This window comes from Pongo abelii, chromosome 21 (assembly GCF_028885655.2).
Source record: "Pongo abelii isolate AG06213 chromosome 21, NHGRI_mPonAbe1-v2.0_pri, whole genome shotgun sequence".
NCBI classification, from domain to species: Eukaryota; Metazoa; Chordata; class Mammalia; order Primates; family Hominidae; genus Pongo; species Pongo abelii.
In genome coordinates, this window is record NC_072006.2 from 53533810 (window position 1) to 53561215 (window position 27406).

Sequence of the window (27406 nt, forward strand, 5' to 3'; positions counted from 1 at the left end):
TTTGAGACGGAGTCTTGCTCTGTCGCCCAGGCTGGAGTGCAGTGGCCCAATCTCGGCTCACTGCAAGCTCTGCCTCCCGGGTTCATGCCATTCTCCTGCCTCAGCCTCCTGAGTAGCTGGGACTACAGGCGCCCGCCACCACGCCCGGCTAATTTTTTGTATTTTTAGTAGAGACGGGGTTTCACCGTGTTAGCCAGGATGGTCTCGATCTCCTGACCTCGTGATCTGCCCGCCTCGGCCTCTCAAAGTGTTGGGATTACAGGCGTGAGCCACCACGCCCAGCCAAAACGTTTTTAATTAAAAAAAAATATATATATATATATATATACACACACATATATACGTATATATGTGTGTGTATATATATGTGATGGGGTCTTGCCATGTTGCCCAGGATTGTCTGGAACTCCTGAACACAAGCGATGCACCCACCTGGCCTCCGAAAGTGCCGTGACTAAAGGTGTGAGCTACCTTGCCTGGTCTTGATTTTTATTTTCTTCTGAGATTTTTTTTCCCCTACAATAAACATTAATTTTAATTAAAAAGTTTCGGGGCTGTGCGCAGTGGCTCACACCTGTAATCCCAGCAGTTTCCCAAATTGCCGAGGCAGGAGGATTGCTTGAGCCCAGGAGTTCGACACCAGCCTGGGCAACATGGTGAAACTCCGCCGGGCGTGGTGGTGGCGCCTGTAATTTCCAGTTACTCAGAAGGCTGAGGCGGGAGGATCGCTTGAGCCCGGGAAGTCGGGGTTGCAGTGAGCCATGATCTCCACTGCACTCCAGCCTGGGCGACAGAGCCAAACCCTGCCTCAAAAAAAAAAAAAAAAAAAAGACAAAAAATTACTTAGAATTTTACAATTTTACCACCCAGAAGCAATCACAGCTAACAGCTTATTGTATTTTCTTCCACAGCTTTTTTGTATCTAAATATACACATCTAGAGTTTATAAATGCAACTCTTTAGACTCTCTCACCCTTGCACCCTCCTCAAATACTCCCACCGTTTTGAGGCCGGAGACAATGGAATTTGCTTACCTAAAAAGCCCCGCCCCTTGATGTCGTCACACGAAACCAAACACGCCCCATATTACCGCATGCGCACTCTTAAGAGGTCGAACGGGGAGGCCGGCAGGGGCTCTGGAACGGAAGTGACGCATAGTACTTCCGCAAGGACAACGAGAAGGCTGCGAAAAGTTAAGGGCCGGACTGCACGCTGTGCTCGCTTCCGGAAGTGGCTTCTGCGACAACATGCTTGCGGACCTCGGCTTAATCGGGACCATAGGCGAGGATGACGAGGTGCCGGTGGAGCCCGAGTCTGACTCCGGGGACGAGGAAGAGGAGGTATGCGCACGGTTCTGGTCTTTGGGTTTCCTTGACTGCTTCCCTTCCTCGCGATTCCTCAGGTCCCTGTCCCCGAATCCTGATCATCCCCTGCCAGCCCCGGAAGTTTCCCCAATAGGATCTCACCAGGACCCCAAGATCTTCCTGAGTTTCCCCGCCACTAGGTTTTCTCTACGTCCGCCTGCTTCTTTAGCCGTGTCGTTCCCTGTCTCCTTGCTGAACTCAGTATCCATTCACTGAACTGATACTTAACCACGCCCTGTGTAAGAGACAGCGGGTTTCTTACACCTTGTAAGAGGTGAAGTGAGCCATGGTTCCTGCTCAAGGAGCCATGGTTAGCTGTCCTTTCGTATGTTCATCGAGCCAGTGTTTATTGAATACTTAACGCGTGCTAGACTTAGTGTTAAGCGTTGGGGACGTAGCAATGAACAAGGTGAGTGCCACTCTCCTGAAGCGTATGGTGGTGTGGGGGCTTGTAGACATTAAGCAGTATGGCAATTAAAGAGGGATTGCTGTTCTGAAAAGGATGCTTGCCCTTCAAACATTCAGCCCAGATGTTGTCCCCTCTGCACTCTCATCTGTCTGCTTGATACGTTTATTCAGATGTCCCATGGCCTCTACAAATTCAACTCCTCCAAAGCTGAACTTGTGTTCACTCTCATCGTGTTACCTTCTCAAGCCAGAAACCTTAGTTATTCTTGACAGTTTTTTCTTCCTCACCGCCGCCAGTGCTCTGCAAGCTAGCTCATGAATCTCTCTTAAGCTTCTCCCGCCTCTCTCCATTCACACTGTACCCACCCTAGCTCCGGCTACTGCTGTCTCATGCTTGCACACCAGCACACCTGCAGTCCAAACATACTTCATCTTCATCTCTTTATCTTGAGCACTTCCCAGTGTATTCTTCGCTTAGCAGCAGAGGGATCTCTTTGCGATACAGTCACGTTAGAGACCTCCCTTGCTTAAAACTCTCCAGCCTGCTGGTAGAGACCCCAGGGACTGTCCACCTTGCAAAGACTCCTCAGGCAGCGTCTGGGTCCCGCACACTGTCCCCATTTCCCCGATGTCCCCTGCGGGCGCGGGCGGCCACCAGGCCTGCTGGCTGCGGCCCCCTCCCGGACATGCCTTGGCTCAGCCCGCTGCGTGGGAGGTCATGGGCCATTCCCTGAGGAGCCGGGCCCCTGCACAGTGCCCGGTCACACCCGTGATGCGGGGCTGGCCTCCAACCCTGCAGACCGCGCCGGGCACCAACTCAGTGTTTGGTGTTTGTCTGTGTTTGTTTTTCAAGAAATGATTCAAATTGCTAAAAACAAAACAAAACAAAAAAATCTCTCCAGCCTGCTTTCACGTGGCTTTCAAGGTCCTCACGATCTTGTCCTTTCCGCCTTGACTTTCATCTCTCACAGCTCTCTTCTTCATGACCAACGCTCCAGTCTCATTCACTTCATTTTTTTTTGAGACAGAGTCTTGTTCGGTCGCCCAGGGTGGAGTGCAGTGGTGTGATCTCGGCTCACTGCAGCCTCCATCTCCCAGGTTCAGGCAATCCTCCTGCCTCAGCCTCCCTAGTAGCTGGGACTACAGGCATGCACCACCACTCCCGGCTAATTTTTTGTATTTTTAGTAGAGACGGGGTTTCACCACGTTGGCTAAGCTGGCCTCAAACTCCTGACCTCAGCTGATCCACCCGTTGCAGCCTCCTAAAGTGCTGGGATAACAGGTGTGAGCCACCCTGCCCGGCCCAATACATTGTTATTGACTGTAGTCACCATACTGTACGTTGGATCCCCAGAACTTGTACATTGCAAAACTGAAGAGTGTGTACCCTGTGACCAACATCTCTCCATTTCCACCACACCCCAGCCCTTGGCAACTGCCATTCTACTCTCTGTTTCTATGGATTTCACTTTTTTTGATTCCGTATGCATTCTGTAATGAGAAATGCAGTGTTCTGTATACGTTCATTGGGATGAAGCTTTTTAATTGTGCTGTTCAAATTTTCTACAGACTTACTCATTTTTGGTCTGCTTGATCTATCAGTTGCTGAGAGAGGTGTGACCCTCATTTCCTTCTTCGTTTCTATTTTTTTTGAGGCCGTGTCTTGCTCTGTCACGCAGGCTGGGGTACAGTGGCGCAATCTCGGCTCACCACAACCTCTGCCTCCTGGGTTCAAGCAATTCTCCTGCCTCGGCCTCCTGAGTAGCTGGGATTACAGGCATGCGCTAGCATGCCCAGCTAATTTTTTTGTATTTCTTCTTTTTTTTGAGATGGAGTTTCACTCTGTTGCCCAGGCAGGAGTTCAATGATGTGGTCTCGGCTCACTGCACCCTCCGCCTCCCATGTTCAAGCAATTCTCCTGCCTCAGCCTCTCAAGTAGCTGGGACTATAGGCGCCTGCCACCACACCTGGCTAATTTTTATATTTTTAGTAGAGACAGGGTTTCACCATAGTGGCCAGGCTGGTCTTGAACTCCTGACCTCGTGATCCACCCACCTCGGCCTCCCAAAGTGCTGGGATTACAGGCATGAGCCACCACGCCCGTCTTTTTTGTATTTTTAGTAGAGACTGTGTTTCATCATGTTGGTCAGGCTGGTCTTGAACTCCTGACCTTGTCTGCATGCCTTGGCCTCCTAAAGTGCTGGGATTACAGGTGTGAGCCGCTGGTGCCTGGCCCCTTCCTTGCTTTCTATCACTCTTCATCTCAGCCCCAAAGTCACTCTGTCTCTTACTCTCCCCAGGGGCCCATTGTGCTGGGCAGACGACAAAAAGCCTTGGGGAAGAACCGCAGTGCTGATTTCAACCCTGATTTCGTTTTCACTGAGAAGGAGGGGACGTATGATGGCAGCTGGGCCCTGGCTGATGTCATGAGCCAACTCAAGAAGAAGGTGAGACTAACAGTGATGGACAGCTCCAGACTTTGGGCTATTAAGATTGGACTGTGGGTTTCAGGGCCTAGCCCTGACCTGACTGACCATCTGTTTACATTCAGCAGATACTAGAACTCCTTTGAAAATAACTGGTTAAAAAAGACAGAAGAAAATACCTGGTATACTTTTGATGAGATGGGCACAGGGTTCACAAATGACTCAGTGTCTTTTTTTTTTTTTTTTTCTGAGTCTGCTTGCTGGGGAAGACTCGTTTTTAATACCAAACAAAGTATGAGCACTTGCCAGGTGGTCTCCTGTGGTGTCACTGTGCAGCATCCCTGGTTCCCACACAGCACAGCCAAAGCTACCACAGATGTCATCGTCATCTGCTTGTTTGCCAAGATCCCATGCCTTTCTGTGAATCTGGTTAAACTAGAAGATGCATCTAAGTTATTTTCCATTTCATGTGCTTCAAAGAGAAATATTGCCTGTCCAGAACAGTTTAATCCAGGCTTTGCTGGTCCTTATTCTGATTGAAGTAAACCAGCATTGCCTTTTCTTTTTTTTTTGAGACAGAGTCTCTCTTCGTTGCTCAGGCTGGAGTGTAGTGGCGCCATCTCGGCTCACTGCAACCTCTGCCTCCTGAGTTTAAGTGATTCTTGTACCTTAGCCTCCTGAGTCGCTGGGATTACAGGTGCCCACCACCATGCCCAGCTAATTTTGTGTAGTTTTTTTTTTTTTTGCTTTTGAGATGGAGTCTCACTCTGTCACCCAGGCTGGAGTGCAATGGTACGATCTTGGCTCACTGCAACCTCTGCCTCCTGGGTTCAAGCGATTCTCCTGCCTCAGCCTCCTGAGTAGCTGGGATTACAGGCATGTGCCACCATGCCTGGCAATTTTGTATTTATAGTAGAGATGGGTTTTCTCCATGTTGGTCAGGCTGGTGTCGAACTCCTGACCTCAGGTGATCCACCTGCCTCAGCCTCCCAAAGTGCTGGGATTACAGGCGTGAGCCACTGCGCTCAGCCGTACTAGCATTGCCTTTTCAAGATCATCTGGAGAGGATTAAAAAATTTTTTTTTTTTTTTTTGAGACAGAGTTTTGCTCTTGTTGCCCAGGCTGGATGGCAATGGCGCGATCTTGGCTCACCGCAACCTCCGCCTTCCAGGTTCAAGCAGTTCTCCTGTCTCAGCCTCCCCAGTAGCTGGGATTATAGACATGCACCACCACACCTGGCTAATCTTGTATTTTTTTAGTAGAGATGGGGTTTCTCCATGTTGAGGCTGGTCTCGGACTCCAGACCTCAGGTGATCTGCCCGCCTCGGCCTCCCAAAGTGCTGGGATTACAGGCGTGAGCCACCGCGCCCGGCCTAAAATTTTTATATATATATGTATATGTATTTTCAGAGAAGGCCAAAATTTTTTCTTTTTCAAGTTAATTATGAAGAGTTTGTTTTCTTATTTGATGTTTCAATGAAAATTGCTTTTTCACCTCTTTATTTTTATCTGCAGAGGGCAGCCACTACATTAGATGAGAAGATTGAGAAAGTTCGAAAGAAAAGGAAAACAGAGGTGAGAAGAAAAGTGGCTATTTCTCGTTCTTAGGCCCCACACTTTACTCTCGCCGCGACCCCAGCATCTCTCTGGAAGCCCTTACAGAGCGGGGCATGGCTGGGGCAGGCACGCTCTTCTGTGTGTTTGCTGTGAATCTGTACTGAGAATCCCCACAGCCGTCTGTTCAGGCCGGAGAGCTTCCTATCGCTCTACTTAGGTTCTGGATTTCTAGAAGTTTCTCATCACCCTCGCTTTAATTTTTTTCCCAGGATAAAGAAGCCAAGTCTGGGAAGTTGGAGAAGGAGAAAGAAGCAAAGGAAGGTTCTGAACTAAAGGAGCAGGAAGACCTTCAAGGGAATGATGAGGAAGGCCCAGAAGATGAAGCCTCAGAGACCGACTACTCATCAGCTGATGAGAACATCCTCACCAAAGCAGGTAGACGTTACGGCGGAGGTGTCAGTAACGGGGACAGAAGATCAGAAGGCATCCTCCTTTACTTTGTAGGGTTTCCTCCACTCTTCTGCACAGTTTATCTTTAAGCTATTCTGCCTACTACATTGAACTCCTTTCTTTTTTTTTTTTTAAGAGATGTTGGCTGGGCGCGGTGGCTTATGCCTGTAATCCCAGTACTTTGGGAGGCTGAGGTGGGTGTATCGCTTGAAGCCAGGAGTTTGAGACCAACCTGGGCAACATGGTAAAACCCCATCTCTACTGAAAATACAAAAATTAGCTTGGTGTAGTGGCATGCACCTGTAATCCCAGCCACTCAGGTGGCTGAGGTACGAGAATCACTTGAAACTGGGAGGCAGAGGTTGCAGTGAGCTGAGATTGTCCCACTGTACTTAACCCTGGGCCACAGAATGAGACCCTGTCTCAAAAAACAAAACAAAAGAGATGTGGTCTCACTCCATCCACAGGCTGGAGTGCAGTAGTGCAGTCATACCTCACTGGAAGGCTTGAACTCACTGGCTTAAGTGATCCTCCTGCCTTAGCTTCCTAAGTAGCTGGGCCTACAGGTGCATGCCCCTGCGCTTGGCTAATTTTTTTTTTTTTGGGGACGGGGTCTTGCTTTGTTGCTCAGGCTAGTCTCAAATTTCTAGGCTCAAGCAGTCCTCCCGCCTTGACCTCTAAAAGTGCTGGGATTACAGGCGTGAGCCACTGTGCCCACTGAATCCTTTCTTTTAGGTTTTCTTTTCTCTTGGGATTTTGTTTGGGTTGTTGTAATTCGTAGGTAGTTTACTCTTTTCCCATCTAGCCGCATGCGGCTGCCGGATGCCACTGTGATACAAACTCATTTGGGGTGACATACTCAGATGGGTCCAGCCACATAGTGGGTGCTCAATAAGTATTTCTTTTTTTTTTTTTTGAGATGGAGTCTCACTCTGTCACTCAGGCTGGAGTGCAGCGGTACAATTTCAACTCACTGCAACCTCTGCCTCCCGGGTGCAAGCAACTCTCCTGTCTCAGCCTCCCAAGTAGCTGGGACTACAGGCACACACCAACACACCTGGCTAATTTTTGTATTTTTAGTAGAGATAGGGTTTCACCATGTTGGTCAGGCTGGTCCTAAACTCCTGACTTCAGGTGATCCACCTGCCTTGGCCTCCTAAAGTGCTGGGATTTTAGGCGTGAGCCACTGCTTCCGCCCTCAATAAGTATTTCTTGCAGAAATGTGTGCTAAAGCATCATAATACAGTGTAGTGGTCGAGAGCCTGGTCTCTGGACCAGAGTCACTGGGTTAGCTTTCTCTCTGACCTTAGGTAAGTTACTTCACCATGCTGCCACAAAGTGTCCTCATCTGTGAAACGAGGTTGATGATGGTCACCCCTCAGAGGCTGATGTGTGGCATTGGCGCTTAGGACAGTGTCCAGCAGGATGCAAGTGCTTTGTCAATCTGAGCTGTGGTCATCAGCTAAGTTTTTCTCCATAGATACACTCAAAGTAAAGGATGGGAAGAAGAAGAAGAAGAAAGGACAGGTGAGCTTGGGGCTGCAAGACAGAAAGCAGCTCGTTGGCAAACCGAAAGGAGTTTAAGGTCATTTGGGTTTCTTGGCCCTTTTTGTTGAATTCTCTTCTCTCTTTTGGTTTTCTGGTGTAGGAAGCAGGAGGATTTTTTGAAGATGCATCTCAGTACGATGAAAATCTCTCGTTCCAGGACATGAACCTTTCCCGCCCTCTTCTGAAGGTAGCAGCTTCTTGTCAAAAATTTTCTTTGTAGAAGCATGGTCTTGCTATGTTGTCCAAGCTGGTCTCAAATTCCTGGCATGAAGCAATCCTCTTGCCTCGATCTCCCAGAGTGCTGGGATTTGAGCCACTGCGCCTGGCCAGTAGTGGCTTATTTTGGCAACCATGGGATTATTGCAGCCACCCCTAACTGGACTTTCTGCTTCTCTCTTTACCTCCCTCAACTCTTATCCACACAGTTGCCAGAGAACTCTCTCTCTCTCTTTTTTTTTTTTTTTTGAGACGGAATCTCACTCTGTCGCCCAGGATGGAGTGCAGTGGCACAATCTCGGCTCACTGCAAACTCCACCTCCCGGGTTCATGCCATTCTCCTGCCTCAGCCTCCCCAGCAGCTGGGACTACAGGCACATGCTGCCACGCCCTGCTAATTTTTTGTATTTTTAGTAGAGATGGGGTTTCACCGTGTTAGCCAGGATGGTCTTGATCTCCTGACCTCGTGATCTGCCCACCTCAGCCTCCCAAAGTGCTGGAATTACAGGCGTGAGCCACCACGCCCGGCTGAGAACTCTCTTAAGCAATGAGTTCCATCGTGTCCCTCCTTTTCTTCTCTAAGTCCTTCAGTACTTCCCAGTCTCACTCGTCTTAAAAGCCCGAGTCCTTATATTGACCTACAAGGCTCTGCCCCTTCTGGCCCTCTCTGATGACACCTCCTGGCACTCATTCTGCTCCGGCCACACTGGCCTCCTTGCTGGCCCTCAAATAGGTTAGGCCTCCTCTTCCTCAGGGCCCTTGCACTTGCTGTTCCCTCTGCCTGGAAGACTCTTCCAGAAATCTTTTCTGGTGCTCTCTAGCTTCCTTCAGGATTCAACTCAGTATCCCTTGCTCAGTGAGACCTTCCCTGGCAGTCCTACTATGAATAGCACTCCCCCCGCTGCCCGTCTGGCCACTGCATTGTTTTCCGCAGCATATCTCCATATGACTTGTGTTTGTTTTTTGGTCTGTTTCTACCAGACTGTAAGATTACTGAGGGCAGGGTTTTTATTTCTTTTATTTACTGCTGTGTCCTCAGTGTCTAGAGCACCACCTCACACATAGTAGGCGCTCAGTGAATGTTTGTGGAATGAATGATTGGTGGGGATTGGTGTGGTCCCCACCTGTCTGGAAACCTGCCCTGTTTGTGTTGTGCTGAGACTTCCCCCGCTCAACCCTGTCTGACCCATTTCTTTTTTCCTCAGGCCATTACAGCCATGGGCTTCAAGCAGCCCACCCCGATCCAGAAGGCGTGCATACCTGTGGGTCTATTGGGGAAGGACATCTGTGCCTGTGCAGCCACTGGGACAGGTGAAAAGGATAGGGACCCAGGGTGGGCAGAAGGGTGTTAACGGCCAGGGCTGGGCTCTAGGTTGACTTACCAAAAGGCTGGTTTGCTAAATAAATATTCTTGGTGTTTTGAACTATTTTGTTTTTATTTTTTATTTTGTAGAGATAGGGGTCTCACTTTGTTGTCCAGGCTGGTCTTGAATTCCTAGGTTCAGGATCAAGCGATCGATTTTCCTATCTTGGCCTCCCAAAGTTCTGGGATTACAGGCATGAGCCACTGTGCCTGGCCATAAAATTTTTGTAACACAAAAAAGATATTGGTGCAATTGAGAGAGTAAAGGACTTTTAAATTTTTAACCACTTTATTTGGAAGTATTTGTAGATCAGTGGCAAGTTGCAAAAATAATGCATAGGGTCTCTCGAATCCTTCATCAATGGTGACATCCCACATAACTGTAGGACAAAATCAAAACCAGGAAATTGGCACTTGATACAACAGTGTTTCCTAGACTGCAGAGCTTACTCAGTTTACTGAAGGATTAATTTTTTGTTTTGAGATGGAGTCTCACTCTGTCACCCAGGCTGGAGTGCAGTGGTGCAATCTCGGCTCACTGCAACCTCTGCCTCCTGTGTTCAGGTGATTCTCCTGCCTCAGCCTCCCCAGTAGCTGGGTTTACAGGTGCCCGCCATCACACCCGGCTGATTTTTGTATTTTTAGTAGAGACAGGGTTTCACCATGTTGGCCAGGCTGGTCTCGAATTCCTGACCTCAAGTGATCCACCTGCCTCAGCCTCTCAGAGTGCTGGGATTACAGGTGTGAGCCACCGTGCCTGGCCTACTGAAGGATTAATTTTGTAAGATAAACAGTGCATGAGAGGATGTCCGGTCTAGTAATGGGCCACAAGTTTCAAAGGGTCTGATGAAGGTGATTTTCATTTAATCCTCTTGGGGTATCCCTGATCTCTGTGACTATGGCCTCCTGGCCCTGCCATATCAGAGGGGGAAAGATTTTTTTTTTTGAGACCGAGTCTCACTCTGTTGCCCAGGCTGGAGTGCAGTGGCACAATCTTGGCTCACTGCAACCTCCGCCTCCCGGGTTCAAGCGATTCTCCTGCTTCAGTCTCCTGAGTAGCTGGGATTACAGGTATGCGCCACCATGCCTGGCTAATTTTTGTATTTTTAGTAGAGACAGGGTTTTACTATCTTGGTCAGGCTGGTCTTGAACCCCTGACCTCATGATCCACCTGCCTCAGCCTTCCAAAGTGCTGGGATTACAGGCATGAGCCACTGTGCCCGGCCGTATTTTTTCTATTTCTTTTTGAGACAGAGTTTTGCTGTTGTCACCCAGGCTAGAGTGCAGTGGCACGTTCTCAGCTCACTGCAACCTCTGCCTTCAAGTGAATCTCCTTCCTCAGCCTCCTGAGTAGCTGGGATTACAGGTGCCCACCACCAAGCCTGGCTAATTTTTATGTATTTAGTAGAGACGGGATTTCACCATATTGGCCAGGCTGGTCTCGAACTCCTGACCTCAGGTGATTCGCCTGCCTTAGCCTCACAAAGTGCCGAGATTACAGGCTCCCGCCACCATGCCCAGCTAAGTTTTTTGTATTTTTAGTAGAATTGGGGCTTCACTATGTTGGCCAGGCTGGTCTTGAACTCCTGACCTCAGGTGATCCGCCTGCCTCGGCGTCCCAAAGTGCTGGGATTACATATGTGAGCCTGACCATGTGATTTGAAAGCAGAAAAAATATTCTATGAAAAATAAGTTCCTTTATTTTCCCCAACCAGACGTAGTTTTTCTGTGCTCTGGTGAAAACCTAACCCTGGAGGGAACTGAACGTCTTCTCATTGCTTCCTTGCTGCCCCTCCCTCCAGGTAAAACTGCTGCCTTTGCCCTGCCTGTTTTGGAGCGTCTGATTTACAAACCCCGCCAGGCTCCAGTCACCCGCGTGCTGGTGCTGGTGCCCACCCGAGAGCTGGGCATCCAGGTGCACTCTGTCACCAGACAGCTGGCCCAGTTCTGCAACATTACCACCTGCCTGGCTGTGGGTGAGTTTCTGGCCAAGGGCTGCCAGCCCCTGAGAGACTGTGGTGGGGTGGAGGATGGATGTGCCCTGCCATCTGTTGGTGTTGGTGACAGGTGCCAGGAGAGGCCTTTGTGTTGATTGAATCCACTTAAAAACTGGAAGACTTTTTTTTTTTTTTTTTTTTTGAGACGGAAGAGTCTCGCTCTGTCACCCAGGCTGGAGTGCAGTGGCACAATTTTGGCTCACTGCAAGCTCTGCCTCCCGGGTTCACGCCATTCTTCTGCCTCGGCCTCCCAAGTAGCTGGGACTACCGCCACCACGCCTGGCTAATTTTTTGTATTTTTAGTAGAGATGGGTTTTCACCGTGTTAGCCAGGATGGTCTCGATCTCCTGACCTCGTGATCCGCCTGCCTTGGCCTCCCAAAGTGCTGGAATTACAGGTGTGAGCCACCGCACCCAGCCGACATGTTTTCATAGTGCTTTAGGTGGGTGGGATTTGATTGAGACTTAACCAACCTTCACAAATGAAACCTGAAAACTATGAACATTTTTTTCTTGGTACTGAACAAATTTGGGATACAATTTCTGCTCTGTGAGAATAATGAATCAAATATTACTTTGGGCAGCATTTTTCCAATGAAGTTATATGATAGTGTTATCTAGCCTGCATTTTGCCCTCCTTGTGCTATTGGAAGTCAGAAGTGATCTTTGTCTCCCTGTAACAGAGACTTCATCACTTTCCGCAGCTGCTTCTCTTAGTCCTTGGATGTTTCAGGCATTCTCTTTTTTTTTTTTTGAGAGGAAGTCTCATTCTGTTGCCCAGGTGGGAATGCAATGGCATGATCTCGGCTCACTGCAACCTCCACCTTCTGGGTTCAAGTGATTCTCCTACTGCTTTCCAAGTAGCTGGAATTACAGGTGTACACCACCATGCCCAGCTAATTTATGTATTTTTAATAGAGACGGGGTTTTGCCATGTTGGGTGGGCTGGTCTCGAATTCCTGACCTGAGGTGATCCACCTGCCTTGGCCTCCCAAAGTGCTGGGATTGATTACAGGCATGAGCCACCTCGCCCAGCCCATACATTCTCTTCTGAAGTGCTTTTGTGTCATCTTCATTGTTGATTTTTGCACTTAGCACAATTTTAATGACATGATCTGTCTTTCCCAGTGTGTTTCTGGGAAACCCATGTGCTTGGGCCTTTGTTAGTCTTACTCTCTCAGTGGTTTCCTCTGCATCTGGCCTGAGGCCTGGTGAGTGGCTGGTGCTCAGTCAACACCCATGAGCAGCTGACCTGGCTGCCTGGTGGGGCTCTCTCCTTTTTGCAGGTGGCTTGGACGTGAAGTCTCAGGAAGCAGCTCTTCGGGCAGCTCCTGACATCCTCATCGCCACCCCAGGCCGGCTCATCGATCACCTCCACAACTGCCCTTCCTTCCATCTGAGCAGCATCGAGGTGCTCATCCTGGACGAGGCTGACAGGTGCTTCTCACAGTGTGAGGCCCAGGGCACTGTGGGGTTCCAAGGCCCACAGCCTGGATGTGGACCTGCCACACTGCGTTATTCTTTGTGGCTCTGGGCCATGGCCGTTGGTGTACGATACCAAATCAGCCACTTGTGCTGGGGCCTCTGCCCAGCCTTAGCCCATGTTTTTGTGTTTTTTCTCTTTCTCTATTATGGTGGTTAAGTGATAAGGCTGGTCAAATGTTGGTCCTGCCACTTCCTAAGGGAGATGTGGAAACATTTAGATTCTCAAAACAAATCTTTTCTCGTTTGTAAATGGGAGATAAGGACATACGCACATCATAGTGTTGAGGAGCTGAGGAGGGAGGAAGAGGAAGTGCCAGCGTGGCTCCCACAGGGCCTCTGTGACTGCAGCGGGGACTCCCTCTCCCCCCACCCCGCCCCCCAGCTCTCTGTTCCTCTCTGTGCCATCTGCTCACCTCTTTGCTCTGGGACTGAACAGAAGGAACTCTTCCTGAACTCTGGACTGAGGCTGGAGGTGGAGCAGGGGAAGGAGCTCGCACACAGCCCCAGGGCATGCTAAGGTTGCAGGCCCTTAATCCCTGACTCTTCACCAGCTTGGTGAATGGCAGCTCCATCCTTCCAGCTGTTCTGAATTCTTAGCGTGTCCTCCTGTTTTCACATCCCACAGCCCGCCTGTCGGCACAGCCTGTCCACACGCCCCCACTTTGTGGCTTCTGCATTTGCCATTTCCTCAGCCTGGAGCCATCTCCTGCCCCTTCAGGTTTCTGTTCCAGTTGTCATCTTGTTAGTGGGGCCTTTGCTGGCCGCCCTGTGACGGTCCTGCCCTGACTTGCTCCTCCCATCCTGCCTGCATTGTCACTGAGGGTTCATGGAGTGCCGAGTCTCCCCTCTCTCCCTAGGATACGGTATTCATGAAGGGGCTACTGCTGTACCCCCTTGCACAGGGGCATGTCTAGTATATAGCAGGCACTCAGTAAATACTTGTTGAATAACCGATTGGCTGACTCCCCCAGAACAAAAGACCCATTCCTGAGGCCTAAAGGATAAAAAAGAGTTCATTTTAAGCCAAGGGGATGTGATCTGGTTTAGGTTTTAAAGGGGGAGGGAAACTATTCAAGTATGTATCTCAAAAGACCAAAAAAGGCGGAGGAAGTGTTTGAGATTTAGAAGATCAGGAGACAGCTCTGTGTGATACCTGGACCTAGACCGTAGCCTGCACTGGGGAAAGAAATGCTGTAAGGGGTTGGGCTTGCTGAAAACATGGAATCCAAGGAATCTCGCAGATTACTATTATGTATAAAGAGAAAAAGGATCCTTTACAGTGGCGTGATCTGGCAGACACTATAGCCAAGTGACCAACCTCACATCCACAGTTCTGGAACAAACCGGCCGTCAGTATCTCATGATGGAGCATGAATGCAGGGCACATTCATGATGGAGCATGAATGCCTAGCAGCGCTGTCCCCATGAGGATTTCTCTGAATCCAGTTACTGAGAAATAATTATACGAATCCAGACTGTGAGAAGGATGAGGGGCCTTTTCGTTCCCCCTTTTTTTTTTTTTTGAGTCAGGGTCTCGCTTTGTCACCCGGGCTGGAGTGCCATGGTATGAACACCAGCTCATTGCAGCCTCTACTTCCTAGACTCAGGTGATCCTCCCATCTCAGTCCCCCGACGTAGCTAGTACTACAGGCACACGCTACCATGCCTGGCTTATTTTATATTAAATAAATAGAGACGAGGTCTCACTATGTTGTCAAGGCTGGTCTTGAACTCCTGGGCTTAAGAGACCCTCCTGCCTCGACCTCCCAAAGTTTTGGGATTATAGGCATGAGCCACCTTGCCCAGCCCCAGCTCATTTTTGTATTTTTTGTGGAGATGAGGTTTTGCTATGCTGCCCAGGCTGAGGGGGCTTTTCTAGATGCAGGAAGACTAGAGACATGGCAGCCAGTTGCAAGGCAGGAACTTTGGTTCTTGCACTAAAACAAAAGGTAACTATAAAATAAAACTTGGCCTGGCATAGTGGTTCATGCCTATAACCCCAGCACTTTGGGAGGCCGAGGCAGGCGGATCCCCTGAGGTAGGGAGTTTGAGACCAGCCTGACCAACATGGAGAAACCCCATCTCTACTAAAAATAAAAAATTAGCCGGGCGCGGTGGCTCACGCCTGTAATCCCAGCACTTTGGGAGGCCAAGGCGGGCGGATCACGAGGTCAGGAGATCGAGACCATTCTGGCTAACATGGTGAAACCCCATCTCTACTAAAAATACAAAAAAATTAGCCAGGCGTGGTGGCGGGCGCCTGTGGTCCCAGCTACTCCGGAGGCTGAGGCAGGAGAATGGCGTGAACCTGGGGGGCGGAGCTTGCAGTGAGCAGAGATTGTGCCACTGCACTCCATCCTGGGCGACAGAGCGAGACTCTGTCTCAAAAAAAAACAAAAAAAAAACCCAAAAAAACCAAAATTAGGTGGGCGTGGTGGTGCATGCCTGTAATCCCAGCTATTCAGGAGGCTGAGGCAGGAGAATCGCTTGAACCCAGAGGCAGAGGTTGCAGTGAGCTGAGATTGCGCCATTGCACTCCAGCCTGGGCAACAAGAGTGAAACTCTGTCTCAAAAAAAAAAAAAAGACACTTGGAACTTGGAGGCAGCTGAAGGAATTTGAATGTGGCCTGTACTTTAGATATTCACTCATTCGAAAGTCTTGGGTGTGTTGATGAAGTTGTGTTTCTGTAAGAGAAGGTCCTAGTGCTTAGGAGTTGTGTGCTGAAATATTTGGGGTAAGGTGTTATGACATCTGTGACTGACTTGCCACAAAAAGACAAAGCAAATGTGGCAAAATGATAATTCTTGGTGAAAAGATAAAATAATAAAATAGATGAGTCCTAAATGTAACCAATGACAACAAACAGCAGCCGGTATGCAATCCCGTGTCCCTCACTGTGACCGAAGAGCACTCTCTCCATTTCTGCCATGTCTTTCTCTACTCCCAGGATGCTGGATGAGTACTTTGAGGAGCAGATGAAGGAGATCATCCGAATGTGTTCCCACCACCGCCAGACCATGCTCTTCTCGGCCACCATGACAGATGAGGTGGGCCGAGGGACTTCTCTGGCGGGTGGCAGGTGTGCGCAGAGGGGGCCATGCAGAGGACCCTGGCTGGGCTTGAGGGGGTTTTCCTGGGGTGAGCACTGCTGCCTCCTTCCCCACCACCTTGCAGAGAGCTGAGGAAACCCGGCTTTGTGCTTGGCAGGTGAAAGATCTGGCTTCTGTCTCCTTGAAGAATCCTGTCCGGATATTTGTGAACAGCAACACAGATGTGGCTCCCTTCCTGCGGCAGGAGTTCATACGGATCCGGCCTAATCGGGAAGGAGACCGGGAAGCCATCGTGGCAGGTGGCAGCCCAGGGCAAGTCTGGGCAGGGTGGGCTGGTCAGCTTCCTTGAGCTCGTGGTATCCATGCTGAAGTGCTTGGTTTTTCCCCTGCGCCTCTGCTGTCCAACCTTCCCCAGCACAGAGGCTGCACTGCACTAACGATGATCCGCTGCCTCACTTCTCCATGGGTCCTTCCTCCCTTTGCTTTATTGCCTCACCAGTCCTCTTCGTGTCCTGTTCAACTCCCAACCACTTGGCATCAGCTGCGGTTGTACCCGTCAGTCCAGACCACTGTTCTCTGTTGCCTGGATCGTTGCGCAGCCTCTTGCTCGAGCTCCCCGCTTCCACTCGGCTCTTTGTGACTCTCTGCATTTCAGAGCATTTACAATGATTGCTTGCAGAAGACATTCGTACTTGTTACATCCTTATTTGAACACCCTGCGGTGGCTTCCATTGGTCTTAGACTAAAATCCAAACATCTTAGTCTTTTAGGACTCTTCGGGCCTGGCCCTTGCCTGCCCAGGATCCCAGCCGTGGATGCTTGCTCATGGCTCCAGCCACATTCGCCTGCTTGCACTTTTTTTTTTCTTTGAGGCAAAGTCTTGCTCTGTCGCCCAGGCTGGAGTACACTGGCACGATCTTGGCTCAATGCAGCCTTTGCCTCCTGGGTTCAAACGATTCTTGTGCCTCAGCCTCCCGAGTTGCTGGGATTACAGGCACTTGCCACCACTTCTGGCTAATTTTTGTATTTTCAGTAGAGACGGGATTTCACCATGTTTGCCAGGCTGGTCTTGAACTCCTGGTTTCAAGTGATCTGTCCTCCTTGGTCTCCCAAAGTGCTGAGATTACGGGCATGAGCCACTATATCCAGCCGCCTGCTTGCACTTCTCATTATAAGCTGGTTCCTGCCTCCGGGCCTTCATGTTTGCCATTTCCTCTGTCTAGAATCTTCCCCTGGATCTTCCCATGGATCATCTGCCTTGTCATTCAACCTAATGTCACCTCTTCAGAGAGGCCAGCCCTTAGCTGCTTCCCCCTTGTCCCTGCACTCTCTCTTACAACATTTTTCACCCCCCAGGAATTGGCTTCTCTGTATCCATCCTGGAATTTGAGTTCCATAGGACAGGGACAGTGCCTGTCTATCCAGTGCCAGGCACAGTGACCATACTTTGTAGATGAGGAGGGGGTACATGTTGAATAAGAGCCTAGAAACAGCTGCCAGCTCAATCCTCTCTTCCTGCCAGCTTTGTTGACGAGGACCTTCACTGACCATGTGATGCTGTTCACGCAGACCAAGAAGCAGGCCCACCGCATGCACATCCTCCTGGGGCTCATGGGGCTGCAGGTGGGCGAGCTCCATGGCAACTTGTCACAGACGCAGCGGCTGGAGGCCCTCCGGTAACATTTGGGGTGGGGACTGAGGCTCCCACCATCCTTCTGGGACAGAGCAGATAGAAGGAAGAAGAGGACCCTGAGCATTCTATTAGAGCATTAGCAGGGGACACAGGATGATCTTGGCCTTGAACATTTTAAACTAACCACTGCGAGGTTATGTCTTAGATGCATTTAGGACTCTGACTTCATAGTCAGAGATGACCCTCATGTCCTTGGATGCTTGTCCCTAGCATGGGAGCTGTTGTGTGGGGTGACAGAGGAAGCCGGCTTGGAAAGGCAACACATGGCCTCTTCTTGGAAGCTTTCTGAGAGTGGTGAACATTCCTGGGTCTGACTGAACAAGATTTAGAGTCAAAGTTAGCAGCCATTACTTGAGCATCTACTTTGCCAGGCACTGTGCTGCGTGCTTTCCATGTGATTTCTTGTTTAATCCTCAGAGAGTGGCATCAAAGTGGTTGGCAAGGAGGAACCCTTTAGAACTCTCCACCTAACCCTGTTCATCAGAGGGTGCTGAAAGGTGTTTGTTAAAGATAGGCTGATTTAAACTGAGACAATTGCCTATGCTGTTAGCAGACACAGAACTACGTTTGCTCTGTATGATGGGTTGTTGAAGGGTGGGTGTAAATATCCCATGTGCTCACATTTAGAATCTATCCCCATTTTTTTTTTTTTTTGAGACGGAGTCTCGCTCTGTCGCCCAGGCTGGAGTGCAGTGGCGCAATCTTGGCTTACTGCAAGCTCCGCCTCCCAGGTTCATGCCATTCTCCTGCCTCAGCCTCCCAAGTAGCTGGGACTACAGGCGCCCGCCACCATGCCCGGCTAATTTTTTGTATTTTTAGTAGAGACGGGGTTTCACCGTGTTAGCCAGGGTGGTCTCGATCTCCTGACCTCGTGATCCGCCCACCTCAGCCTCCCAAAGTGCTGGATTACAGGTGTGAGCCACTGTGCCCGGCCTCTATCCCCATTTTATTGCCCTGTTCTGTCCTCTGCTGGCTCAGGCTCTTGTGGAGCATTATTAGGGGAGGGTGTCTGGATGAACAGCTGTTTGTGACTGTTTTAGGCGTTTTAAGGATGAACAGATTGACATCCTCGTGGCCACTGATGTGGCAGCCCGTGGACTTGACATTGAGGGGGTCAAAACGGTGAGCAGACCCTATCTTCCTTGGACTTTTGATGGAAATCTTTTTGCCTCTTCGCGCCCCGCTTCCCTTGCCAGGCCTGACTGATGTTCATTTTTGACCTTCTAGGTAATCAACTTCACAATGCCTAATACCATCAAACATTATGTCCACCGGGTGGGGCGAACAGCACGTGCTGGCAGGGCTGGGCGCTCAGTCTCTCTGGTGGGAGAAGATGAGCGGAAGATGCTGAAGGAGATTGTAAAAGCTGCCAAGGCCCCTGTGAAGGCCAGGATACTTCCCCAAGGTGAGCGGGCACACCTGTGGCAGTGCAGAATGGCTCGGGTGGGCGGGGCAAGGACAGAGTGTAACAGCTGAGAGCAGGTACTTTGCAGTTCAGAGCCAGATTTGAATTCCAGCCCTGCTGCTTCCTTGCCGAGTGACCATGTGCAGGTTTCGCCTCACCTCTCTGAGCTTGCCTCCTGTGTGTAGAAGGCAATTAAGACAGAATTGTAAACACAGTGTCCCATTTAGGTGGAAAATTGGGAAGAGAAGGTCGCTTGGGGCAAAATTCTCACTAAACTCCTCTTTCCCTTACTATTGGTGGTGGGGAAGAGAGAGATCAGTACTCATTCTTTTCGGGTTCTTTCATTGATTTTGTTCCTCTGATCTGTAGGGGTCCTATAAAATACATCCTCTTTAAAGTCTTTTTTTGTTTTGTTTTGTTCTTGAATTCCTAGGCTCAAGCAATCCACCCACCTTCTGCCTGGGATTAACAGTAATGAGCCACCATGCCCAGCCTTAAAAAATTTTAAAGTTATAAAAATAATACATATTTAGCCTGAGCATGGTAGCTCTTGCCTATAACCCAGCACTTTGGGAGGCCAAGGCAGGAGGATTGCTAGAGGCCAGGAGTTCAAGACCAACCTGAGCAATATAGTGAGATGCCTGTCTAAAAAAAAAAATAGCAGGGCGTGGTGGTGTGTGCCTGTAGTCCCAGCTATTCAGGAGGCTGAGGCAGGAGATCGCTTAAATCCAGGAGGTTGAGGCTGCAGTGAGCTATGATTGCACCACTGCACTGCAGCCTGGGCAAAAGTGCAAGACCCTGTCTCTAAAAAATGAGATAAAAAGTACATATTTATTGTTGGAAATTAGTAAATAAAAAAAATGTAATTCTGTGTCAAAGAGCTCACCACTGGTAGCATTTAGGTGTATGTCTTCGAACCATTTTTCCTTTCTTAAATGTCCCTTTTATTTTTTTCATTTTCACTGTCTTCATTTAATCAGTAACTAGTTACTGAGTCCTGCTGTGGGCCTAGTGCTATTGATTCTGTTCTAGGTGCTGGGGATACAGCAGGGAACAAAGCAGAGCTGTGGTTCTGGGAGAAAGAGGCAATAAATAAGCTAACAGTAGATGTGATTGAGAACAGCAGGAGGAGACTGCCTCATTAAGCTGTTAAGGAAAGGCCTGTGCACAGCTGGCATTGGAGCTGAGTCCTGGATGATCGGAATGAGGCAGCCATGAGAGGTCTGACGGCAAAGTGCTGAGTTGAGAGAACAAGGGCAGAGGCTGTGAGGTAGGAACGAGCTCAGTGTGTGAGAACAAGAGAGAAAGGTCAGGAGGCTCAGGCGTGGTGAGCAGGGACACACAGAAGATCAGAGCGGTAGGCAGGGGCCACTCTGAGTCTGGGGGATATGAAGCAGAGAAGGCACACATTACAAACACCATTTCCTATGTCAGTAAATGCACAGCTAAATTATTTTCATCAGTTACATAGTATTAGTAATCACCCTTATTTTATTTTATTTTATTTATTTATTTTTGAGATGGAGCCTCACTCTGTCGCCAGGCTGGAGTGCAGTGGTGCGATCTCGGCCCATTGCAACCTCTGCGTCCTGGGTTCAAGTGATTCTCCTGCTTCAGCCTCCCAAGTAGCTGGGACTACAGGCGCGTGTCACCACGCCCAGCTAATTTTTATATTTTTAGTACAGATGGGGTTTCACCATGTTGTCCAGGATGGTCTCGATCTCTTGACCTCGTGATCCACCCGCCTTGGCCTCCCAAAGTGCTGGGATTACAGGCTTGAGCCACTGCCTTATTTTGTTTTTTTAAGATAAGGTCTTGCTTTGTTGCCCGGGTTGGGGTACAGTGGTGCGATCATAGCTTACTGTTGCCTCAAACTCCTGGGTTCAAGCAGTTCTCCTCAGCCTCCTGAGTCGGTGGGACTACAGGTGTGTGCCACCATGATAGCTAGTTTTTTTTTTTTAGATGGAGTCTCGCTCTTTTGCCCAGGCAGGAGTGTAGTGGTGTCATCTTGGCTTACTGCAACCTCCGCCTTGTGAGTTCAAGCAATTCTCCTGCCTCAGCCTTCTGAGTAGTAGCTGGGATTACAGTCGTGTGCCCCCACACCCAGCTGATTTTTGTATTTTTAATAGAGACAGGGTTTCACAGTGTTGGCCAAGCTGGTCTTGAACTCCTCACCTCAGATGATCCACCTGCCTTGGCCTCCCAAAGCATGGGATTACAGGCGTGAGCCACTGCGCCTGGCGTTTTTTTTTTTTTTTTTGTAGAGGCAGAGTCTGGCCATGTTGCCCAGGCTGGCCTCAAATTCCTGGGCTCAAGCAATCCTCCCACCTCAATCTCCCCGAGTGCTGGGTTACAGGTGTGAGCCACCATGCCTGGCCTACCCTTATTTGTAAATCCTTTTTATTTTCTCCCGTTGAGATGTCATCCTCAAATTCCGGGACAAGATTGAGAAAATGGAGAAAGATGTGTATGCAGTTCTGCAGCTAGAGGCAGAGGAAAAAGAGATGCAGCAGTCGGAAGCCCAGGTGAGGCTGCGAGGCGGGATCTTGTTCACAAGGCTGCTCAGTAAGCAAGCTGCTGCATCCCTGCTGGTGCTGCCCTTCTGAAATGTTTCTCCCATCAGAGCCCCAGGCATTTGTAGGCCGTGGCTTCCTGTGTTAGTAGATACAGGTTTCACGGCAGGCATCCTTTTGTTATCTCTACAGATCAATACAGCAAAGCGGCTCCTGGAGAAGGGGAAGGAGGCAGTGGTCCAAGAGCCAGAGAGGGGCTGGTTCCAGACCAAAGAAGAGAGGAAGAAGGAGAAAAGTAAGTCAGGGAGGTTCCGCAGAAATCTAAATACAGAATTACCCCACAGGACTCAGCAGTTCCATTCCTAGTTCTATACTGTAAAGCAGCGGTCCCTAACCTTTCGACACCAAGGACCAGTATCGTGGAAGACAATGTTTCCACATTTGGGGTATGGGGGGTGCATTAGATTCCCATAAGGAGTGCACACCCTAGATCCCTCGCATGCGCACTTCACAATAGGGTTCGTGCTCCTATGAGAATTTAATGCTGCTGCTGATCTGACAGGAGGCCAAGCGCAGGTGGCAATGCTTGGTTGCCCAGCGCTCACCTCCTGCTGTGCATCCTGATTCCTAATATGCCATGGACTGGAACCGGTATGCAGCCTGGGGGTTGGGGACCATTGTTGTAAAGGATGTAAACAGGGACTCAAACAGATACTTAGATGCCAGTGTTCTTTGAATTACTGTTCATAATAGCAAAAAGGTGGAAACAAACTATGTTCATCAACAAATGAATGGATAAAATTTGGGGTGTGTGTATATATACACACAATGGAATATTATTCAGTCATGAAGTTCTGATACATGCCATAAGGATGAACCTTGAAAATATTAAGCTGAATGAAATAATCCAGACACAAAGGGACAAATACTGTCTGATTCCACTTACCTGAGATACCTAGCTGGGCAAATTCACAGAGACAGAAATAGATTATACATTACTTAGGGCTAGGGGAAGGGAGGTAATAGGAAATCATTAGTGGTTGCAGAGCTTCTGTTTTCGATGACGTCAGTGAGTAGCCTCCTGGTAGGAGTTTTGGAAACAGATAGTGGTGATGGTTGTAGAATGTTGTGAATTTAAGTAATGCCACTGAATTGTATATTAAGATTGGGTAAAATGGCAACCTTTGTTTTATATGTGTATATATAACCACAATAAACATAATTTTTAAAAAGTCAGGAGATATTTAATACAGATTTCCTCTCCATCTCCCTTTAAAAAAGACCCAAAACACTTATAAGTTCACATTGTTCTATGCCTTGCCTTTTCACTTAATTTTGAAGCTTAGAGGTATGTTTTATATAGGCCCACATATGGCTGCCCTTTTTGTTTTTTGTTTTCAGACGGAGTCTTGCTCTGTCACCCAGGCTGGAGTGCAGTGGCGCAATCTCGGCTCACTGCAAGCTCCGCCTCCTGGGTTCACCCCATTCTCCTGCCTCAGCCTCCCGAGTAGCTGGGACTACAGGTGCCTGCCACCACACCTGGCTAATTTTTTGTATTTTTAGTAGAGACGGGATTTCACCATGTTAGCCAGGATGGTATCGATCTCCTGACCTCGTGATCCGCCTGCCTTGGCCTCCCAAAGTGCTGGGATTACAGGTGTGAGCCACCGCACCCGGCCCCCTTTTTGTTTTTTTTAATGGCTTCATGTTCTTCCATCATATGAATAGATTGTTGAGGGACATTGAGGTTGTTTACAATCATTTGCCATCCAGCCTGGGCAGCATGGCAAAACCCCATCTCTACTAAAAATAAAAAAATTAGCCGGACATGGTGGCGCATGCCTATAGTCCAACTACTTGAGAGGTTGAAGTAGGAGGATCACCTGAGCCTGGGGAGGTCAAGGTTGCAGTGAGCTAAGATTCTGCCACTGAACTGCAGCCTGGGCAGCAGAATGAGACCCCGTCTCAAAAGAAACCACCACCACCACCACCAACAAAAAACCCAAAAAATAATCATTTGTCATTACAAACAAGTGATGTAGGGAATAACCTTGCACATATGCCTTTTTACAATTAAGCAAGTGTATATTTGGCTTGCAGGATTCATTCCTAAAAGTGGAATAGTGGGTCAGAGGATGTTTGTATTTCTAGTTTTGTTAGAGGTTGCAAAATTACCCTCCTAGAGGGTATACCAGCAGTTTTAGAAATGCTGTCTATATTTGATGGGACAAAATAAGGGTGTATATAAGTTAAATTTCTGATAAAAACAGAGTTATAACTGTATTGGTGGGTAAATTAGTATAAGTGACCTAAATCTTCATCCTTCATAGCAGGAGGTTTGTAATGAGTATCTTAAATGGATTGAGAAATAGTCAAAAAAGCATGTTATTTAGTGAGATGGAGGTAATCAGTGGAAGAAGTGCTTGCGGCTTTTCTTTTTTTTTTTTTTTTTTTTTTTTTTTTTTGAGGCAGGGTCTCGCTCTGTCGCCCAGGCTGGAGTGCAATGGCGCGATCTCAGCTCGCTGCAGCCTCCCCCTCCTAGGTTCAAGCAATTCTCTCACCTCAGCCTCCCGAGTAGCTGGGATTACAGGCGCACCACCATGCCCAGCTAATTTTTGTATTTTTAGTAGTCGGGGTTTCATGTTGGCCAGGCTGGTCCCAAACTCCTGACCTCAGGTGATCCACCCACCTCAGCCTCCCAAAGTGCTGAGACTACAGGCACGAGCTACTGCACTCGGCCAAGAAGTGCTTGCCGCTTTTCATTTTAATCTGTTAACTTACCAATTGAAAACGTGTACTTCTTATATCGTAAGCTTAAAAAAAGATAAAATCATCCCTGAAATCTTATGCTTTCTTCTCATCCCAGTTGCCAAAGCTCTGCAGGAATTTGACTTGGCCTTAAGAGGAAAGAAGAAAAGGAAGAAGTTTATGAAGGATGCCAAAAAAAAGGGGGAGATGACAGTGAGTGGCCTCCCTTTTGGAGTTTGGGCCCACTCGGTGGGGTGGGTCAGAGTGGCCTGGTGTGTTCCACAGTCACACCTCCCCACTCCCCCTAGGCAGAGGAAAGGTCCCAGTTTGAAATCCTCAAGGCGCAGATGTTTGCTGAACGGCTAGCAAAGAGGAATCGCAGAGCCAAGCGGGCCCGAGCAATGCCCGAGGAGGAGCCAGTGAGAGGTCCTGGTAGGTGAATGGGGAGCCCAAAGGAGCTTGTAGGAAGGTTTTCCCTGAAACCTGTGCTTTGGGTCAGGGAGAAAATCTGAGGGATGATGACAGTAGCCCACATTATTTGAGTAATTAGTATGTACCAATGTGTACAGCTATCCCTCCATTGGTCTGAGGGGCGCAGTGACCTTGTGGTTGGTGAGAACTAGGATTTGAATGCCAGCTTTTCTGACTCCGGAGCCTAAGGCCTCACCAGCTGCTACTTGGAGGAGCTGGTGAGGACAGAATGAAGATAGTCTTTGGATGCCAGAGCATCCACTGAACTTGGAATCATTACCTTGAACTTAAGGGGATTTAGGAGCCTGGGCCAAAGACAACCATGTGTAACCCATTCTCTCTGTGCACAGCCAAGAAGCAAAAGCAGTGGAAGAAATCTGTATTTGATGAAGAACTCACCAACACAAGCAAGAAGGCCCTGAAACAGTATCGAGCTGGGTAGGATTTTAAGTCATCATGGAGCCCTTGGTATTCTTTTTTTTTTTTTTTTTTTTTTTTTTCTTTTTGAGACGGAGTCTCGCTGTGTCACCCAGGGTGGAGTGCAGTGGTGCATCTTAGCTCACTGCAACCTCCACCTCCTGGGTTCAAGCGATTCTCCTGCCTCAGCCTCCCAAGAAGCTGGGACTACAGGCGCACGCCACCACGCCCAACTAATTTTTGTATTTTTAGTAGAGATGGGGTTTCACCATGTTTGCCAGGATGGTCTCGATCTCTTGACCTTGTGATCCACCCGCCTCGGCCTCCCAAAGTGCCGGGATTACAGGCTTGAGCCACTGTGCCCGGCGAGCCCTTGGTATTCTAATGGAAGCTATGAGTCTTCTGCCTCCTTCCCCATTCCCAGTTCTTGCACACCTATAGCTTTATACTATGTAAATTCAAGGGTACCTGTCCTCCACCCCCCACCCCTCTCAGGGCCACCTGAGGATCCCAAGGTGAGAACAGGAGAGGGGTGTTCAGTTAGCACTGTTCCTGCCTTGGAGGTGAAATAGTACATCGTTGGGTTCAGAAATGGAGCTTTCCTTCAGGGGAGTGATAACTCTTTCATCCCAAGTTCCATCCTGCAGAACCCCAGAGAATCCTGGCTTGCTCTTAGGAATATGTTGTCCCACACCATTTTCCCCAGCCCAGGGTATGGGGTAGGGGCAGACTAAGCTTCCCAAGTAGTTGTATATACCTAAGAAGGGCCTCTTCCAACCTTGTTTTAAAGTTGGGCCCTGACTTCCAGAAACATGTTATCAGGTGGAAACACATAAAGGCTTAGAACTTAGGGCCTGAAAATGATGCATCCCAGAGATGCTACTGCTTCATGTAGGAGCTGGGTAGGGTGGGGGTGAGACAACACCCATTTGTTCAACAGTTTGCTCATTTCAGCATGTCATCTTCTCTCACAGCCCTTCCTTTGAAGAAAGGAAACAGTTGGGCTTGCCCCACCAGAGACGAGGAGGAAACTTTAAATCTAAATCCAGGTGATACTGGCTGTTTTGGAGGGGCATAGGTTTTGGGATTAGAGATAAAAACCTTTCATGGAAAAGGAGCTTCTCCATCCTCATTCTGGTCTTAACTCTGATTTTCTTACAGATACAAGAGGAGGAAGTAGCTGTTGTGGCCTGAAGAAATTCATGGGGGCAGCCCTTAAATCCCTTCCCTGTGGGAAGTCATCCTGGCTGGTCTGTCTTTTCTCTATTTGTTTAAAAAAAAAAAAAAAGTTTGGTGTGGTGGTATGGTATGTAGCTATTTTCCTAAGCATGTCTGTCAATCTCCCTTCTTGCTGATTAGCTTTCATATGACTATATTAAATGGAAGTATTTTTGGGAGAAAGAAACCAATCCAAGTGTCTATCTTATTACTATCTCTTCCTCAATGGCAAAATGTGCCCACAGTCTACTAGCTTGGTATCACCACATACAGTTGGAATGCATAATCTTTATGCTTATAGAGGAACTGGGTATGGAGTGAGGAAATTCTTGGTAGAAGTTCTCTTCTAGCCTGGGGAACATAACAAGACTGTCTTTTAAAAAAAAAAAACAAAAAAGTTCTCTTCTGTTGATATTCTAGAACTAAGAGCTAAATGATAGCTGAAGAAGATAGCTAAATGGTAACTCTTAGTTCTAAAACATCAACAGGAGAGAACTTTAGCATGAATGCCAACCATGCACCAGATATTCTGTGTGCTGAATAGAATCCAGTCAACTCACTGCACTCCTGTGAGGCAGGCAGTGATATCCTCATTTTCCAACAAACAGAGGCTTGGAAAGACTAACTTTCCAGAGTTGTACAGCTGGGAATTCAGGTTTTCAACCAACATCTACTTGAACCCACACCTTACCTCTTGCTGCTGTGCTGTGGAAATGCTGCTGGAGAAATGGAAGCCCAAAAAGGACAGAAGGAGCCTTGACACCATAAATTAGTTACTTGCTGCAAAAACCAGAGTCTCTTGTCCTCCAGGCTGGCTTGCAATGACACAATCTTGGCTCACTGCAACCTCCACCTCCCGGGTTCAAGCGAGTCTCCTGCCTCAGCCTCCCAAATACCTGTGATTACAGGTGCCCGCTACCACGCCTGACTAATTTTTGTATTTTTAGGAGAGACAGGGTTTCACCATGTTGGCCAGGCTGGTCTTGAACTCCTGACCTCAGGTGATCCACCCACCTCAGCCTCCCAAAGTGCTGGAATTACAGGCATGAACCACCGTACCTGGCCAAAAACCAGTTT

General features: G+C 48.7%; 1 protein-coding gene and 1 long non-coding RNA gene across 3 annotated transcripts; one reads left to right on the forward strand and one right to left on the reverse strand.

Moving 5' to 3' along the window:
- Positions 1-911: 911 nt before the first annotated feature.
- Positions 912-26516, forward strand: DDX27 (DEAD-box helicase 27). Of its 2 annotated transcripts, XM_002830401.5 has the most exons (21): positions 912-1340; positions 4073-4219; positions 5714-5773; positions 6025-6190; positions 7686-7732; positions 7854-7940; positions 9175-9280; positions 11135-11308; positions 12615-12765; positions 15762-15861; positions 16022-16163; positions 17387-17540; positions 18598-18679; positions 18785-18962; positions 21381-21487; positions 21668-21770; positions 24342-24436; positions 24532-24655; positions 25045-25132; positions 26086-26160; positions 26273-26516. In XM_002830401.5, exons 1-21 carry the CDS (start codon positions 1248-1250, stop codon positions 26289-26291), a joined length of 2298 nt encoding a protein of 765 aa, XP_002830447.2. In that variant the 5' UTR covers positions 912-1247; the 3' UTR covers positions 26292-26516. The 2 variants fall into 2 exon arrangements, with proteins under 2 accessions (XP_002830447.2, XP_054398292.1); XM_054542317.2 differs by lacking the exons at positions 21381-21487; positions 21668-21770 and having other exon boundaries at positions 1102-1340.
- LOC134760782 (uncharacterized) lies at positions 20776-24393 on the reverse strand. Its single transcript, XR_010138751.1, has 2 exons — positions 24257-24393; positions 20776-21732 (listed from the first exon to the last, which is right to left on the reverse strand). It is a non-coding gene; the product is annotated as an uncharacterized LOC134760782 (long non-coding RNA).
- Positions 26517-27406: the final 890 nt, after the last annotated feature.